The sequence below is a fragment of the Hippocampus comes genome, unplaced genomic scaffold (assembly GCF_001891065.2).
Source record: "Hippocampus comes isolate QL1 unplaced genomic scaffold, H_comes_QL1_v1.1 scaffold156, whole genome shotgun sequence".
Classification (NCBI taxonomy): domain Eukaryota; kingdom Metazoa; phylum Chordata; class Actinopteri; order Syngnathiformes; family Syngnathidae; genus Hippocampus; species Hippocampus comes.
The window spans coordinates 4939636-4953928 of NW_017805744.1; the positions used below are offsets into that span (position 1 = coordinate 4939636).

Here is a 14293-nt window from a genome sequence, read left to right on the forward strand (position 1 = left end):
GTTGGTTGGGCTAGAAACCCCCGGGGGGGGGGGGGGGGGGGGGATAAATGGATAAATTGTCGTTGTAGCTTAGGGGAGAAGCTGACATTTTTTCAGGAATCCGGTGAGATTCTCACAGCATGGGAGCCAATTTTACCTTTAATTACAGGATTGGGATGGTAAAGTATAAAAAGTCAAAGGGGGCAGACAGGAGCAGGATTATCAAGTAATATTTTATTTATTACTATGGTCCGAGACTGGGACGGGACAGGATTTTTATCCGTGAGGTTGGGATGGGACAGGAGTGAAAATGCGCTCCCTTGTCGGCCTCTAGCTCGGGGTTCTCAAACTCCCTGTATCGGGTCTGACAGTCTCTTATAGTCCAATAACTCAGCATTTGGCCGCATTCATCATCCACTATAAGTATCAGCTTCGGACAGTCTGGGCAAAGTTCTACACACTCTATTGCCCACCAGGCATTCAGTCGCACCCATGCAAAGCCAGGGTGTCGAATTGGGATAAAAGCAAACAAACACATCTGATACACACAGAAGGCCACTGTAGCACAGCTTCCTCTGGTGATGTTTGTTCTTCAAGGCAGTACATATTGATGATGACATGATGACGTGTTGCAATTTAACACATGTCAAGCTGCGGGTGATGTCACGGGTGAGGAGGGCACCATGGAAGTTTCGGGCTATTGCCAGAGGAACATTCTGGACTCTGCTGTTTGGACTGCAGGTTGTTTGACCCATGAGAGACTTGTGGAATATTTCCATCTGGGAAAATAGCATTGATTATTGTATGGATACAGTGCCTTGTCAGTGGGGTGGTACTACTTTTGTACTCAACAAATAGTATGAGCACAACTGTACTTCTACATCTTGAGAAGGTCAGGTATCTATTTCCCAGTACAGGCACAAACAGTTACTAGTTATTGCTCCTACGAAGTACAGTAGACTTTGACTTCAACCATTTTGGACATTATATTGTCATAATGAAGCCTTCATATGGGTGAGACATTCAGAGAAAGAAAACGAGAGTGTGAGTGATGCACACAAACTGTGCTAATTTGTATTCTGTAGATGTGTTAGGTCATTATTAATTTTAGCAATGCTATAAGCATCCAGAACAATTGATCATTTAAGGCAAATTGGTGCATCGAGCAAGCGTTTTTGATTTGTGTCGTTTTATCTTTCGTTGTATTTTGTCGGTCTTGTGTTTTGTTAATAAACATTTTTGTCAACTCTTATCTGTGTCTCTTGTGGAATCTGCTTTTGTTCTGGAGCACTCCAGAACTCCCGACAGAGATTTTGTGTAAATTCTCTGTTTTCTACCACATAATGCTGCTGCTTATGTCTTTCCACATTGTTTCACTATGTCAAAATGACTGCTGTGAAAATGGTCATTGCAATAATAAAGCTTGTTTGTGGCTTTATTTTAAACACATTAAGAAAAGCTAAGTAAGATATTGAATATAAAGTAAAGAGTGAAGTCCATTTCATGTTCCAAAATGCTGCCTGATGCATATTCGATAATTCTCTCTATTGCTAATTATTTGTCAAGACTTGACCCTTGATTTCATTTTAAAAGTTCAGATGAACCTAAAATGAGAGGAACCCTCAAAACATGATCTGATGACTCAAACGGCATCTGATGAGAGAATTTCCTTACGGTAACATCAGGATATATGTAACTCATCCAATTCAGAACAGCACTACTATTTAGCCACAGGCAAGCGCTCATGCAGGAGGGAGAGAAACATGCATACAGAAATTCCAAAACATTTCAACAAGTCAACACACATTCTGTAAAATGAAGGTTAACATGGTGTCAGCCAGCCTCTCTGTCACTTGCCACGGTGTTGCAAGGTTGAAGATTCAACTGTACAAAAGAAGTAGACTTGCATGTCCCGTAGCCTTGATAGTTGAGTAACATAATCTTAAGAGGATGAATCAACACTGACAAGCCAAGCAATAGCACAAAATCACTTATATGTGAAATAGAACAATACATTTGGCCCAGTGATTTAGTGAAGGCACTTCTTAAAATGCGGCTCTTGTTTGGGGCCATCTGCTGGGCCATCTGAACGAATGGCATGTTTATTTTGGTAAAATACAGAACTTTAGAGAATGTTCAGACTGGAGCTACTGTATGTATGAGATGCACCCATATTCTTGTGGGAAACCTCAGGCCCGACTACGCCTACAAATAGATTACTGTACACACAGGACAGACAGGTACACCGCTTCAATGGAATGATGTTCCCTACAGCTTTGCCAAAGCATCTGGTTGGGGTAAGACACACGGGCTGTGAAAACAAAATCAAGTCTGTTTCCATCACTTTTGGCCACGCAAATCAATTGTAATTAATTCCTTGAGTCACAGTCAACTGCCTCAAGCTTTACTCAAGGATTTCAATGTTTCCTTCGCACAATGGCACACAGGCAGTCACACATGACTTCTGGCAGACATAACTTCATCGATGTAGCCGCGCTTGTCGACCTCATGGGCACATCTGGTCTTCCATCTCACATTCGTTTAAGTCACACAACGGAAAGAGTGAAGAGGAAGTCGAATGTAAAGGGTGTAACTGAAACACAGAAATTAAGGCTTTGTGGGAACGCTATCTTGACGCTCTCTTTTTCATTGTCTTCTATTCTTACCTTCTTTTTGCTACTTTGTGTGGAGGACTGTTAGGTTTTTCTGGTAATCTGACGCTAATAATACATCAGGAACAGGAAGACTCAGGAGGCCGGCACGGTTGTCTTTCTTGCAAGAGAGAGTGCGCTAAAACATGTCTCGGTTCACAATCTCGGAGCAGCTCTCCAGCTGGCTCTGCCATGTAAATCGTTACAGGTTCCGGGGCAACTCTGAAGAGACCGCGTTTGTCTCCTTGCATTTAATGGAAGGATGTCCCTGATACCCGATCTTCTAATGGGTGTGGGGAGTATTTGCACATTCCACAACAGTTTCAGTAAAGGAGAGTTTCAATGAGAACACACAGTTCATTCCTGAGATATCGTCAAACGGCTCCTGGTGGATGTCGATGGTCCACGTACACAGCTTGGGATGTCCCTCACATGGTGTCCTGGGGTTGATGTCATCTTCTCACAAGCAACAGTTAATTTGATCAGAAGCTGTTAACTTAACAACAAGATATTATCTTAAAAGCTAGAACAGGAGCAGCCTGAGCTCTCCCGGTCCGACAAGTCGACCATTATCAACCTACCCCATTGTAAATGAGGTATTTGCGAGATCTCACTCTGGAACAGGTTTTAAAGTTACACAGAGAGTAAATATGGGATAACAGAATTACATTTATTCCAATAAGGATCTTATTTTATTTTCAAGAATATGGCAAGTGTTCAAAAACAGACTCTTACTTGGCTCTGTACTCGAATGCTTTGGGTGCATGATGGCTCCACACCCCCCCGACAAGACCTGCAGAGACATGCTGTCATATGCAAGTGATTTATACACTAATCCTTTTATAATCCCAACAAGAAAAGAGTCGCATTGAAATCCACTGGTACTGGCACTTTCATTTTGTCAAAGGGCAAAATATTTTTATAACTGTCAAGCGCAAACATGTGATTCACAATTCATGCTATTATGCCACTTGGCGGTGGCGCGGTGGACGACTGGTTAGCACGTCCGCCTTGCAGCGCAGAGGTCATGGGTTCGATTCCGGGCCCCGGCCTAGGAAGCCGTGTCGAGTTTGCGTGCGCCTGCGTGGGTTTTCAAACTCTGTTTATATACGGCGCTGGGTATAGAGTCTCAAAAGTGGTCAATCGGGTCACAATTATCTCCAGGTACGACTGTATTCATAAATTATTCTGTATTGTCACCATTCTCAAGAATAATTAATAAAACAATTGAATCGTCATCATAAAAAAATACAAATAGTTTTGTCATTAAATATTTTCAAGGGTTAGCCTTTGAGGCTTAGTTTTTGTTTTGTTTAGTGCATTACACCAAAAACACTTTGTAATAATTATATTATCGTGTCGAATCATGTTTGAGTTGAGTGTGTTGCAGAAAGCTCGCCTTCGGGGACAGCACCTACAGAACACACCAGGCAGGACACGCAACAGCGAGGGGAGAAATGAAGAAGCGCTTGAATCCGAATAACGTAATCACCAGGCCCCAAAAAGCTTTGATGGCATTTTTTTTATTGAAGAATTCTAATACACCCTCGCAAGTATAAAGCAGAAAGAAAAAGTCAACACTCCCTACAAGCATGCAAACAAATCATTGTTATGGCCTGATCAGCCCACAACCTAAATGCTGACCGTCTAGGGTGCGCACTTGGACTTGTTGATGGTGCTTTCAGCTGACTTGGAGCCCAAAGACACTTTACAGGTGTAAGCGGTGTCTGTGTTCCATTCGGAAGTCTCCACGGTCAAATAGCTGCTGATTTTGTAACTTTGGTCCGCCTGTCGCACGGCGGGGTCGGTCGTGATGGCACCGCTCACTGGAACGCCGTGAGCCAACCATGTGACGTCTGCATATGGAGACGACTGAGTGGCCACGCAGACCAGGGTGGCATTTTTGGACTGAAGCTCGGCGCTGGCCGGTGGAAATACCGTCACCACGGGCGCAGGGAGGTCAGAGCCTGGAGGGTTAAGATCCATTTCCTTGTGTTAGTATTGCAAAGGTGCAGAGAAGCCCACCCAGCGACCCACACATACCAAAATACTGTACATCACGTCATACAAACCCATCAACATATATTATCTGTTTAAAATGAATGATGAATAACACCACGTATATTAATTTACTACAACAAACATGTGGAGAACCCACAGTTTTGGATCCCTGGCTCCAATGAATCCAAACAGTAAAGTGATCTGAACTATAAAAGAAAAAAAAAAGCCCTGTATTCAATCATGCTTAATTGTCATTGACAATAGCTTGATCGGAATACTTTGCATTGATGTAGGAGTGCCCTGAATCATACTGAGAAGTGTTTCTGATATTTTTAGTCATAAATATAAAGGTATATAATGAAATATAAAAGAAAAAAAATCTTTAAAAATAACATGCATAATAATTATGTTATTGTGAATATAGTGAAGGCAACCACACAACTAACATAAATATAGGCCGCCTAAACGAAATAAAATATAAATCAACAAAATAATTGAATATGATACATCGAAAAATAAATATATTGTTATTGTGCATAAAAAAGGTGACCATTTTTAAAAAAAGGTAAGTTTAATATTAGATGAGATTGATTCCAAAACAAAAAAAGTATACTTCACTGTCAGAAAAGACATTGGTGGCCATCACTGCGAAATATTGGAATAAATAGTACTCATGTAAACCTAAACTACAAGATTAAAAAAATAAAAATAAAAAAACACCTGCTGAAATGTATGGAAATGTTGTACATTAGTAGATTAGGAGAATTTGAAGGACTTACTTGTCACAAACAGCTTGGTTCCTCCTCCGAATACCACAGTGATTCTGTTTGTTTTCACGGCCTTACAAAAACTGATGAGCCTGAGGACTCCTCCACAACATTCACGGGCTGGGCCTTTTCATGATATTTGCTTTTGATCGAAAATACTTCTGGATGGAGATATTCATTCCTCTGTCACATATCTCTGCTCCGGTGGTGGTGGAAGTCAAAATATCAGTCAAGTGGTCACCGAGATGGAAATGTCCATTTAGAGGAGCATCGTGAAGGTGAATCTTAAAAGAGCAACATGTTGGCCCTGTAGAAACAATGCTTTGAGGAGGTGGGATTACCATCTTCATCTTCTGAATTCTCCACCTTGATTAGATATGGATACATCCGTACAGCTTTTGTTGTATCAATGATATCATTAAAATTGTGTATTAACATTGTTTTACACTGTATTTAACAGGTGTATTTTCATTTGAATGGGAGCATCCAGCCATTCATCTGTCCAATTTCTACAGCGCTTGTCCTCACCTGCATCATGGGTAAATTAGACCCTATCCCAGCTGACTTGTGGTCATGAAAGCAGGGAACACCTGGGACTGCAAACCTTGATGCTGTCTTAAGAACAATAGGCCCATAACCAGAATCCCTTCCTAAGAATCCACCATGTGAAACAGATGCAGAGCGTGTTGGCTCAACTCAAAGCAGAAGTAAGAATGGGGAGTTTTTGCGACCCACAAAGTCACTGTGCTACGAGTACACTAGCAGCACTGTCCCATGTGCTACAATAATACTCAGCAGAGTCTCCGACCTCAGCCTGTTTAATGATTAACTTGTAATTTGTCGGGGAGGATGATTTCGCATCAAAACGACTTGAGGGGAATCCTCCTCCCAAGGAAGGTGAGGAATGCGTATGGTAATAATACAGCACAAACTGAGGAGCGTCTCCGGGAACCTGTTTATAAAAACTGACAACATAGCCGTCGTCCCTCTGGATGTCACAGTTGAAAACAACTTGTTGTCCTACAGGAACTGTCAGCACTGCCGGTGTCTGGGTCAGCACCTTGGCTGCGTCAACATCTGTCAAAGGAAAAAAAACAGAATTAACAACAATCTGCTATCACCTGACTCAAAAATGTCAACATGGAGGAGAAACACCAGAGAGGGTCTCACAAGTCAGCGCGCTGATGAGAAGGCAGAGGGTCCCCAGCATGGTGTCTTCTGGTCGTGGGGAAACGTCAGGCGAGCGAGTCAATGAAGCAGTGCTAGAATGGTACGGCGGCTTTTAAAAGGGCCGGAGAGGAAGTGCTGGAGAGCTTCACACGTCAGCGATCATTCATTCAGCGGTAGGCTGTGCGGTTGGTGTGCGGGCCTTTAGTGGAGGATTACTTGACCTTATCCACCTCTTGATGCCACCATTATCACATCAAAATGATAGAAACCACCAATGCGACACAAAAAAAACGATATACTGTAAAACGCATGCAAAGGTGCATCGTCTGGAGCTGTTTAGAAGCAATAATTGATATGTTAACATGGTAAAAAACATAACCCATTCATTTTTTTTAATCACCAGAGATGAATTAATGTGGGGATATTTTCCTAGTGAAATGCTGACATTGAAGAGTTCATTGAAAATGAAATGAAAGTGTCCTGTACAGTGAAATCATAAATATGTTTCTAAATATTTTTCAAATGTTGGAATGTACAAAGACTGCGGACTGTGTAGCTCAGAATTGTGGAGGTACAATGTTTAAAGTGTGAGTCGCCATTACTTTTTTTCCATTTTCCATGGTTTGATTTTTCAAGAATCATTTAACCGACTTGGCAATTTTTTTTTCTCTGTTGGTGTGTCGAATTTACTTTACTTAATTTTTTTTAGGATAGTAATTTATTTATTTATTTATTTTTTGTCTTTTCGCTGTTATGCTGCACACAAATGAAAAGGCTGTCTCCATTAGTGATGTCAACCCAAGTGCAAATGCTTTTAAATCCAGGTGAAAAACTATACTTTTTAATCCCCATTTCTTTGATTAAGGTCTTTTTAAATATTTTTAAAATCAATCTCTCCAAAATGTTGTTCTTGCAACTGTACTTTCCTTTTGTTATTTTAATTTTATTTCTTTACTTTTCTTTTAAACATCTAACTCTTTTAGCTGTAAATGTTTTTAAAATTACTTTTAATCATGTGAAACACATTGAGTTACCTTGCTTCATAAAATAAAGCTCCCTTGCCTTGCCTTTAAGTTACACCAGGCAACACTACTAGATAGGCTTGACAGCACGTTGAAGCTGAAATCTGATTGCGCAACAAATCCAAGACATCATTTTTCTCAAGTCGTCATTTCATCAAATAAAATGTAATCCCAAAAATTTTAGTGGCATTTATTAAGTGAGAACACACGTCCATGGCTCACTTTCCATGAAATACATAAAAGCATTAAACTTTCAGCAAAAATTTGCCCATCTGAAAGCGAGCATGTTCATTTGATTTTATGGGTATCAGTAAATTGTCAAACCAAGAATCCTATTTGTCTCCAGGGATGTTTGATGCAAAGATGCGTGAAGTAACTAAAGCACACATTTCTTGATAGGTCATCATTTTTTGGGAAAAAAAAAAATCTTACTCATAAAATAAAAGTCATTATTTGAATATTGAATGCCAGACAATTGAGGGTGTGTGTTTGATTTTTCTTTTTCAAACAACCTTGCTCAGACTTTCAGGTATTATTTGCTCATTTTAAAGCAAGAATCCTGCTAATTCTCCCATCTTTGACTGACTTTACATGTACAGTTATTTGTTCATAAAGATTGCATATGAATATCTACTCTGTCCTCATCTGCTCACCATAATGTTCTCCTATGAGTTACATTACTACTTGTTTCTGGAATGATGGACCAGATTGAGCTCAGCGTGATTTGAGAGAAGTGAAACTTGATCACTTCATTTGCATAGAGCCAAAGTGGAAGGGAAAGGGGCATGCAGGTGCATCCTGGGACGGCAGAGAGTGGATGCTTCATTAGTCGAGCGCAAAGACCCGGTTTCTGTTGCGTTTCTCATTTTATCTCAACACTATTCTGTGATTAAAATCCAATCAATCTGCTTTTTTTTTCCACATCTCATCATGAATACAGTATTCATAATAATTACAAGAATAGCACCAATGCAAATTGTGGTTCACAACATCCTTATTTCCTGGATAATGGAGGTAAGAGAGAAATTTACCCTGGTAATGGGAGTCTAAGAACAGCCAATCGATGTTTGTGTTCATAATGTCAACACACTTTAAAAATAAACATATACTATAAATATAAAGGTAGCAAAAGAAGGACATTATTTTTTGTGCAGTTTTTTTTTAAATTTTTTTAGCAAAACGGGCGTGTAATCCTTACAGTAAACCTCCTTTTACTTGGACAATCTAAAAGTTACTACAACTTAAATTTAAGAACATTCCGAGGGTGTTGGTTTTACTTTTACCCAAATAAGTGCATAAATTTAATCAGAATTTCGAAATTTACAAAAAACCTTTGTCACTCTTTATTAGTAGATAACAGAAGTTCTCTTGCCACCTTTGTATGAATCTTAGCTTGATAAATCTATGATTATTTCCCTCGGCTCGTCACTCTTCCCGCCCTTCTCTGTCGTGGTTGTCGCTGTCTGATGACGTAACACACTCTGTTTTTACCATGGCAGCGGCTACCTTTGCTAACTGAAAGACAAAATGTCATTTTTGTAGCAGTTTCAGCGGCAACGAATCTAGAAAAACAGCACATCTCTCAGAATGACGAACAGGACGTCATATTTCTATGACCCCGACGTGGGCAACTTTCATTACGGTGAGTACCTGGTTGTGTTGATGAGCGGGCCGACAAAATGCAATGGATGCTCATCATATCTGTAGATTTTCTTCGCTTCTCTCGAGTATTTAGTCGCGTGTTTATTTAAAATGTGAGCCCTGCTGTTGTCCTTGAGACTTATTTGCTCTAATGTTTTGTAAAATGTTTCATCTCATACAGTTTGTTTACCGTTTGAAATTATTTTTAAAAGATGAGCATTTAACTGCAAATTTAGAATCTTATCCTAAACCCCAGTTGGACCCGAGCTTGAAGCTTTCATCGTCACAACCTTCACACGCAATATCGCTGAAATGTTTTTTTCCCCTCCCCGAAATAAGGTGCCGGTCATCCGATGAAGCCTCACCGATTGTCCCTGACTCACAGCCTGGTGCTGCACTACGGACTTTATAAGAAAATGATGGTGAGGTCAACAGTTCAGCTTTACAATAGAGAGCTTTTGATCATTTGACCAACGTTTTTTTTACCCACCATGGGGGACTTGTAGGTCCACTCCCGCTTGTTTTCATCTCCTTATATGTGCTCAGATGAGGGTTTAAAAACTGACAAAGTAGAGGAAAACTTACACTGTGGTAAGACACAACATGATGACATTTCCTGTCATAAACAACCGTGATCGCTCGACAATTCAAATATCTCTCACCACCAAGCTGTGTGAAGACAAGCGGATTTAAAACAAAGACTTTCACGTAATGACTTGGGATGAGCATGGCTTACTTAAATTAAAATGGCATTGACTTTGCCCAACATAGCCATGAGTTTGATGGCAGTCAGCTGCCATTGTAGTCAACAAAGAATCCGACATTTCTGTCGTGCTTGTACATTTAATACAGTATAATACCACGGCAGTCATCGACCGACATATGATGTCATGGTAAAAGTATCTATATAACTGCATGCTACAACATATAAAAAGTATAAAATTTTTGAACCATTAAAGTATATCATACTTTAATATTTTTGCAGGTGTTTAAGCCATACAAAGCGTCACAGCACGACATGTGTCGCTTCCATTCTGAAGACTACATTGACTTCCTGCAGAAGGTCAGCCCTAACAACATGCAGGGCTTCACCAAGAGCCTCAACACTTTCAATGTGGGGGATGATTGGTGAGTGTTTACAGCCAACCATTGAAATATCCATCCGTTTACTTTCTATAGCACTCCTCGCTCAGGTCTCTGGTAACCTGGAGGCTGGATGCACTCCAGGGTGGAGAAATAATGAGTAATATATTGCTCAGACTTAGACTTGCACTGTATGGACCACACGGTGACTTCTCGCCAAGTAGTTGCCATTTCGAAATATTTGTGTATCTCTGCAATTTGATTTGCCTAATTATGAGGCTGTCATTCTGTGTCTCAGTCCGGTCTTTCCAGGTCTTTTTGAGTTCTGCTCCAGATATACAGGAGCCTCGTTGCAGGGCGCCACTCAACTCAATCACAAGGTAACACCACACAATTATATAAAATGTATACCGGTAAATGGACATTATTTCATGAGCACGTATCGACCTCACAGTGTTGCTTTTCAATCATTGTAATTCTTGATGGCGCCTTACGTTACCTTCCAGATTTGTGACATCGCTATCAACTGGGCCGGAGGATTACACCATGCTAAAAAGTTTGAGGTCAGAACACACATGCGCACAAAAGCGACTGACATCTGACATTCTAATAATTCCCGTTTTTTGACTACCATTGTCAGATTCGTTGAACAAGACATAGTTCTTGTTGTACTGTGATTATTCAAATCAATAGAGCGCATGATTGCCTTTGTAAAGACAGAACTTTTCATTTTTGCTCTCTCGAATAAGTGCACGTCGGACATGTTTTTGTAGTTGTTTTTATCATGTATTAGTTATTTATTGGCTGAGCAAAGGTGTTTCTGTTGCGTTTGCAGGCGTCGGGATTTTGTTACGTCAACGACATAGTCATCAGTATACTGGAGCTTCTCAAGTAAGACGACACACAACGGGATGTTACCGATTGCTCTACCATATCGCTCTACACACAGTCCTGTGTGTGTGTGTGTGTGTGTGTGTGTGTGTGTGTGTGTGTGTGTGTGTGTGTGTGTGTGTGTGTGTTTATGTATTTAGATACCATCCCAGGGTCCTGTACATCGACATAGACATTCACCACGGCGATGGCGTGCAAGAAGCCTTCTACCTTACCGATCGTGTCATGACCGTGTCCTTCCACAAATATGGGAATTACTTTTTCCCTGGAACAGGTGAGCACTCTGTTTTAGCATTCTCAGAAATGATTAAATGCTGCAGAATCCTCAGGGAGGGGAGGGGAGGGGGGATAAGAAGACTCTTTTGTCCCTGAGAAGTTACAAGACATTCTAGAAGCCCAGGGCGATGAATAATTTCGAGTTTGACAGGATGTATTTGAGCCTCGATGTGTAATTTGGACCATGTGTGTGGATTAGAGAAAATCCGACTTCCTGTTTTGAAAACGTATTGAAGAAGTAGGTCGAATTGTATTACGTGTATATTCAGTGAAATAATTCAAAGACCATAAGTAGCGTAAGAAAACGCTATGGATTCTGCAGTTGTGTCTGCAGACTCCATCTTTCTTTGGCTTTTTTTTTTTTTTTGTCTCGACAAAAAGTCATCACAAGGGCAATGCGGTGCTTTGAAACCGTGCGCTTGTCTGTTTTCTGCAAGTGTGGAATCATGATGCGTACTGCATGTGTCGTCCAAGGTGACATGTATGAGGTCGGAGCCGAGAGTGGCCGCTACTACTGCCTCAATGTTCCTCTCAGGGACGGCATTGATGACCAGAGTGAGTTCCGCACCGTCCCCAGCAGAAATCAATCTGTTTTGCAGTTATGCTATTTGACTGTGTGTGAATGTCGGTCTATCTTTGTGTGTGCGTGTTAGGTTACAGGCAACTTTTCCAGCCGGTTATTAAGCAGGTGGTGGATTTCTATCAGCCGACGTGTATTGTTCTACAGGTAGGCCAAACACCTAATTAGCATCTCACAGATGGACAACCCGAAAACGATGCACTCTTAAACCTTATCACGAAAGTTGTTTTTTTTTTTTTTTGTAATCTTTGCAAAACATTTGGAACACTTAAGAAGTCTTGCACAACTCCTGCTTGATGAATACATAAAGTTCTGGACTATCATCCACGTAGTTTTACATTTGCTGAAGCAGAACCAAAATTGCCCTTTCAGTGTGGAGCAGACTCTCTGGGTTGCGACAGGCTGGGCTGCTTTAACCTCAGCATACGAGGACACGGGTTAGTATTCTAACAGTCCAACAGTTATTTATTGCACCTCTTCGTATTCCTATTCCTTCAAAGTCCAAGTGTTTTGCAGCGAGTGCGTAGAGTTTGTGAAGAGCTTCAAGATTCCTCTCTTGGTCCTGGGCGGAGGCGGATACACAGTGCGGAATGTGGCTCGATGCTGGTAAGTTGTCAATTAAGTCGTAAGTCATGAAGTCCTGTCCACATACGTTGGAGTGATCATAAAAAGCAAGGTCACAGATCATCCTACAAAAAGTACATGAAATCTAAAAACTCTTGAACTCTGCTTTGCATTCCAGGACCTTTGAGACGTCCCTCTTATTGGATGAATCGATCAGCGACGAGCTGCCTTACAGTGGTGAGATGTTGCAACTTCATGTGTTTCGAATTACAACGGCAAGAACGCGTTGAGGGCATTTATTCGACTTTGGCGCCAGCTAGTGGACAAGCCATGTAGCCATGATGTAGTCAGCATCCGGGGGATGATGTTACGACGCTTTCAACATGTCTTCCAGAGTACTTTGAGTACTTTGCTCCCGACTTCACTCTGCATCCTGACGTCAGCACCAGGATAGAAAACCAGAACTCCCGACAGGTGAAAAATCCAACAAAATTATTGTGGTGTTAGGGCGTTAACAAGCATCTATCTCAAAGCACGTCTTCCGCATGTAACCACGCCAATCTTGAATGGGTTGGCGGGCGCAGTATTTGGAGCAGATCCGTCAGACGGTGTTTGAGAACTTGAAGATGCTCAACCACGCTCCCAGCGTTCAGATCCACGACGTCCCCTCGGACATAATGAGCTACGAACGCACCGATGAGGCTGACCCCGATGAGAGAGGAGGCGAGGAAAACTACACACGGTCAGAACACACTTCAACTACGACGCTGACAAGTACAAGTGCATTCATGAAACACACATCTGAAGTTTCGTTCCTGTTGTCACTCCTCCACAGGCCGGAAGCAGCGAACGAGTTCTACGATGGCGATCATGACAATGACAAAGAAAGCGATGTGGAAATTTGACCTGCTTTGAAGGACTGGGGCGATTTATAACCAGCGGTTCGCCTCCTGCCTTTTTTAGGTCACTGACAATTATGATGGACACACTGAATATCTGGACATTTAAAAATATTCCTAGTTTCAATGTTTTGTATATCTGTTTTCATCAGAACTCGCCTGTAGTTTGCCCAGTTTTTAAATGTGTCTTTTGTGATCTTGTTCATACTTTGACTGAGAGACACTCACCTGATATGCTTCATTTTTTTCATTTGTAAGGTTTGGGCACAACCTTAACAATAAGCAGTTGCCGGTGAAATAGTTGATCTAATTCATCTGGAAGGCTCATGCCCAAGATGCTTTTACAGTCCGAACATGCTACAGTGTCAATTCCCTCTGACATAAACATTTCTCATGTGCCTTTCTGTTCTCATTGGTAGTACATTAACTTCCGTTTGTTGCTGGATTCTACAGCAGTGTAACAAGTGAACATGTCACTGTATATTACACTAAAACATTATCTGGTATATGTAAGGACTGTCGTGTGCAGCAGTTTAGGTAAGTCAGTGATTCACTGTTTGTAAACTATGAAACTTGGTTGGCTGATGCAATCCAGTCTTCTTTTTAGCCAGATTCTTGTGCTTTTGATATTTTTGCAGCATTTTTTGTTAAAATAAAAGGATCATGTCCACTTTTTTTGGTAACCAATCCCACGCTGCCCGCTCTCAAGGCAGGCGAGTGTCCCATTGCACCGTCAGTGACCCCGATTTCAAACTACCATAACATAAGA

General features: G+C 41.2%; 1 protein-coding gene and 1 gene segment (V, D, J or C); one reads left to right on the forward strand and one right to left on the reverse strand.

Annotated features, from left to right (window-relative positions):
• Positions 1 to 4115: 4115 nt before the first annotated feature.
• On the reverse strand, positions 4116 to 6721 carry LOC109524318 (immunoglobulin lambda-like polypeptide 5). The segment is given in 4 exon segments: positions 4116 to 4597; positions 5411 to 5444; positions 6147 to 6475; positions 6569 to 6721. Coding segments are annotated over 4 exon segments (723 nt in total).
• A 2315-nt stretch (positions 6722 to 9036) lies between these two features.
• hdac3 (histone deacetylase 3) lies at positions 9037 to 14194 on the forward strand. The gene is made up of 15 exons (XM_019884068.1): positions 9037 to 9232; positions 9571 to 9653; positions 10217 to 10359; positions 10613 to 10694; positions 10821 to 10877; positions 11150 to 11205; positions 11346 to 11479; positions 11956 to 12036; positions 12135 to 12208; positions 12434 to 12498; positions 12578 to 12667; positions 12804 to 12862; positions 13020 to 13099; positions 13210 to 13367; positions 13461 to 14194. Exons 1-15 carry the CDS (start codon positions 9178 to 9180, stop codon positions 13528 to 13530), a joined length of 1287 nt encoding a protein of 428 aa, XP_019739627.1. The 5' UTR covers positions 9037 to 9177; the 3' UTR covers positions 13531 to 14194.
• The last annotated feature ends 99 nt before the right edge of the window (positions 14195 to 14293 follow it).

Coding starts and splice junctions, on each gene's coding strand:
- hdac3 (XM_019884068.1), top strand. CDS start 9,178: ATGACGAACAGGACGTCATATTTCTATGACCCCGACGTGGGCAACTTT. Junction 11,206..11,345: donor AGTATACTGGAGCTTCTCAA/GTAAGACGACAC, acceptor TTATGTATTTAG/ATACCATCCCAGGGTCCTGT. Junction 13,100..13,209: donor AAAACCAGAACTCCCGACAG/GTGAAAAATCCA, acceptor TGGCGGGCGCAG/TATTTGGAGCAGATCCGTCA.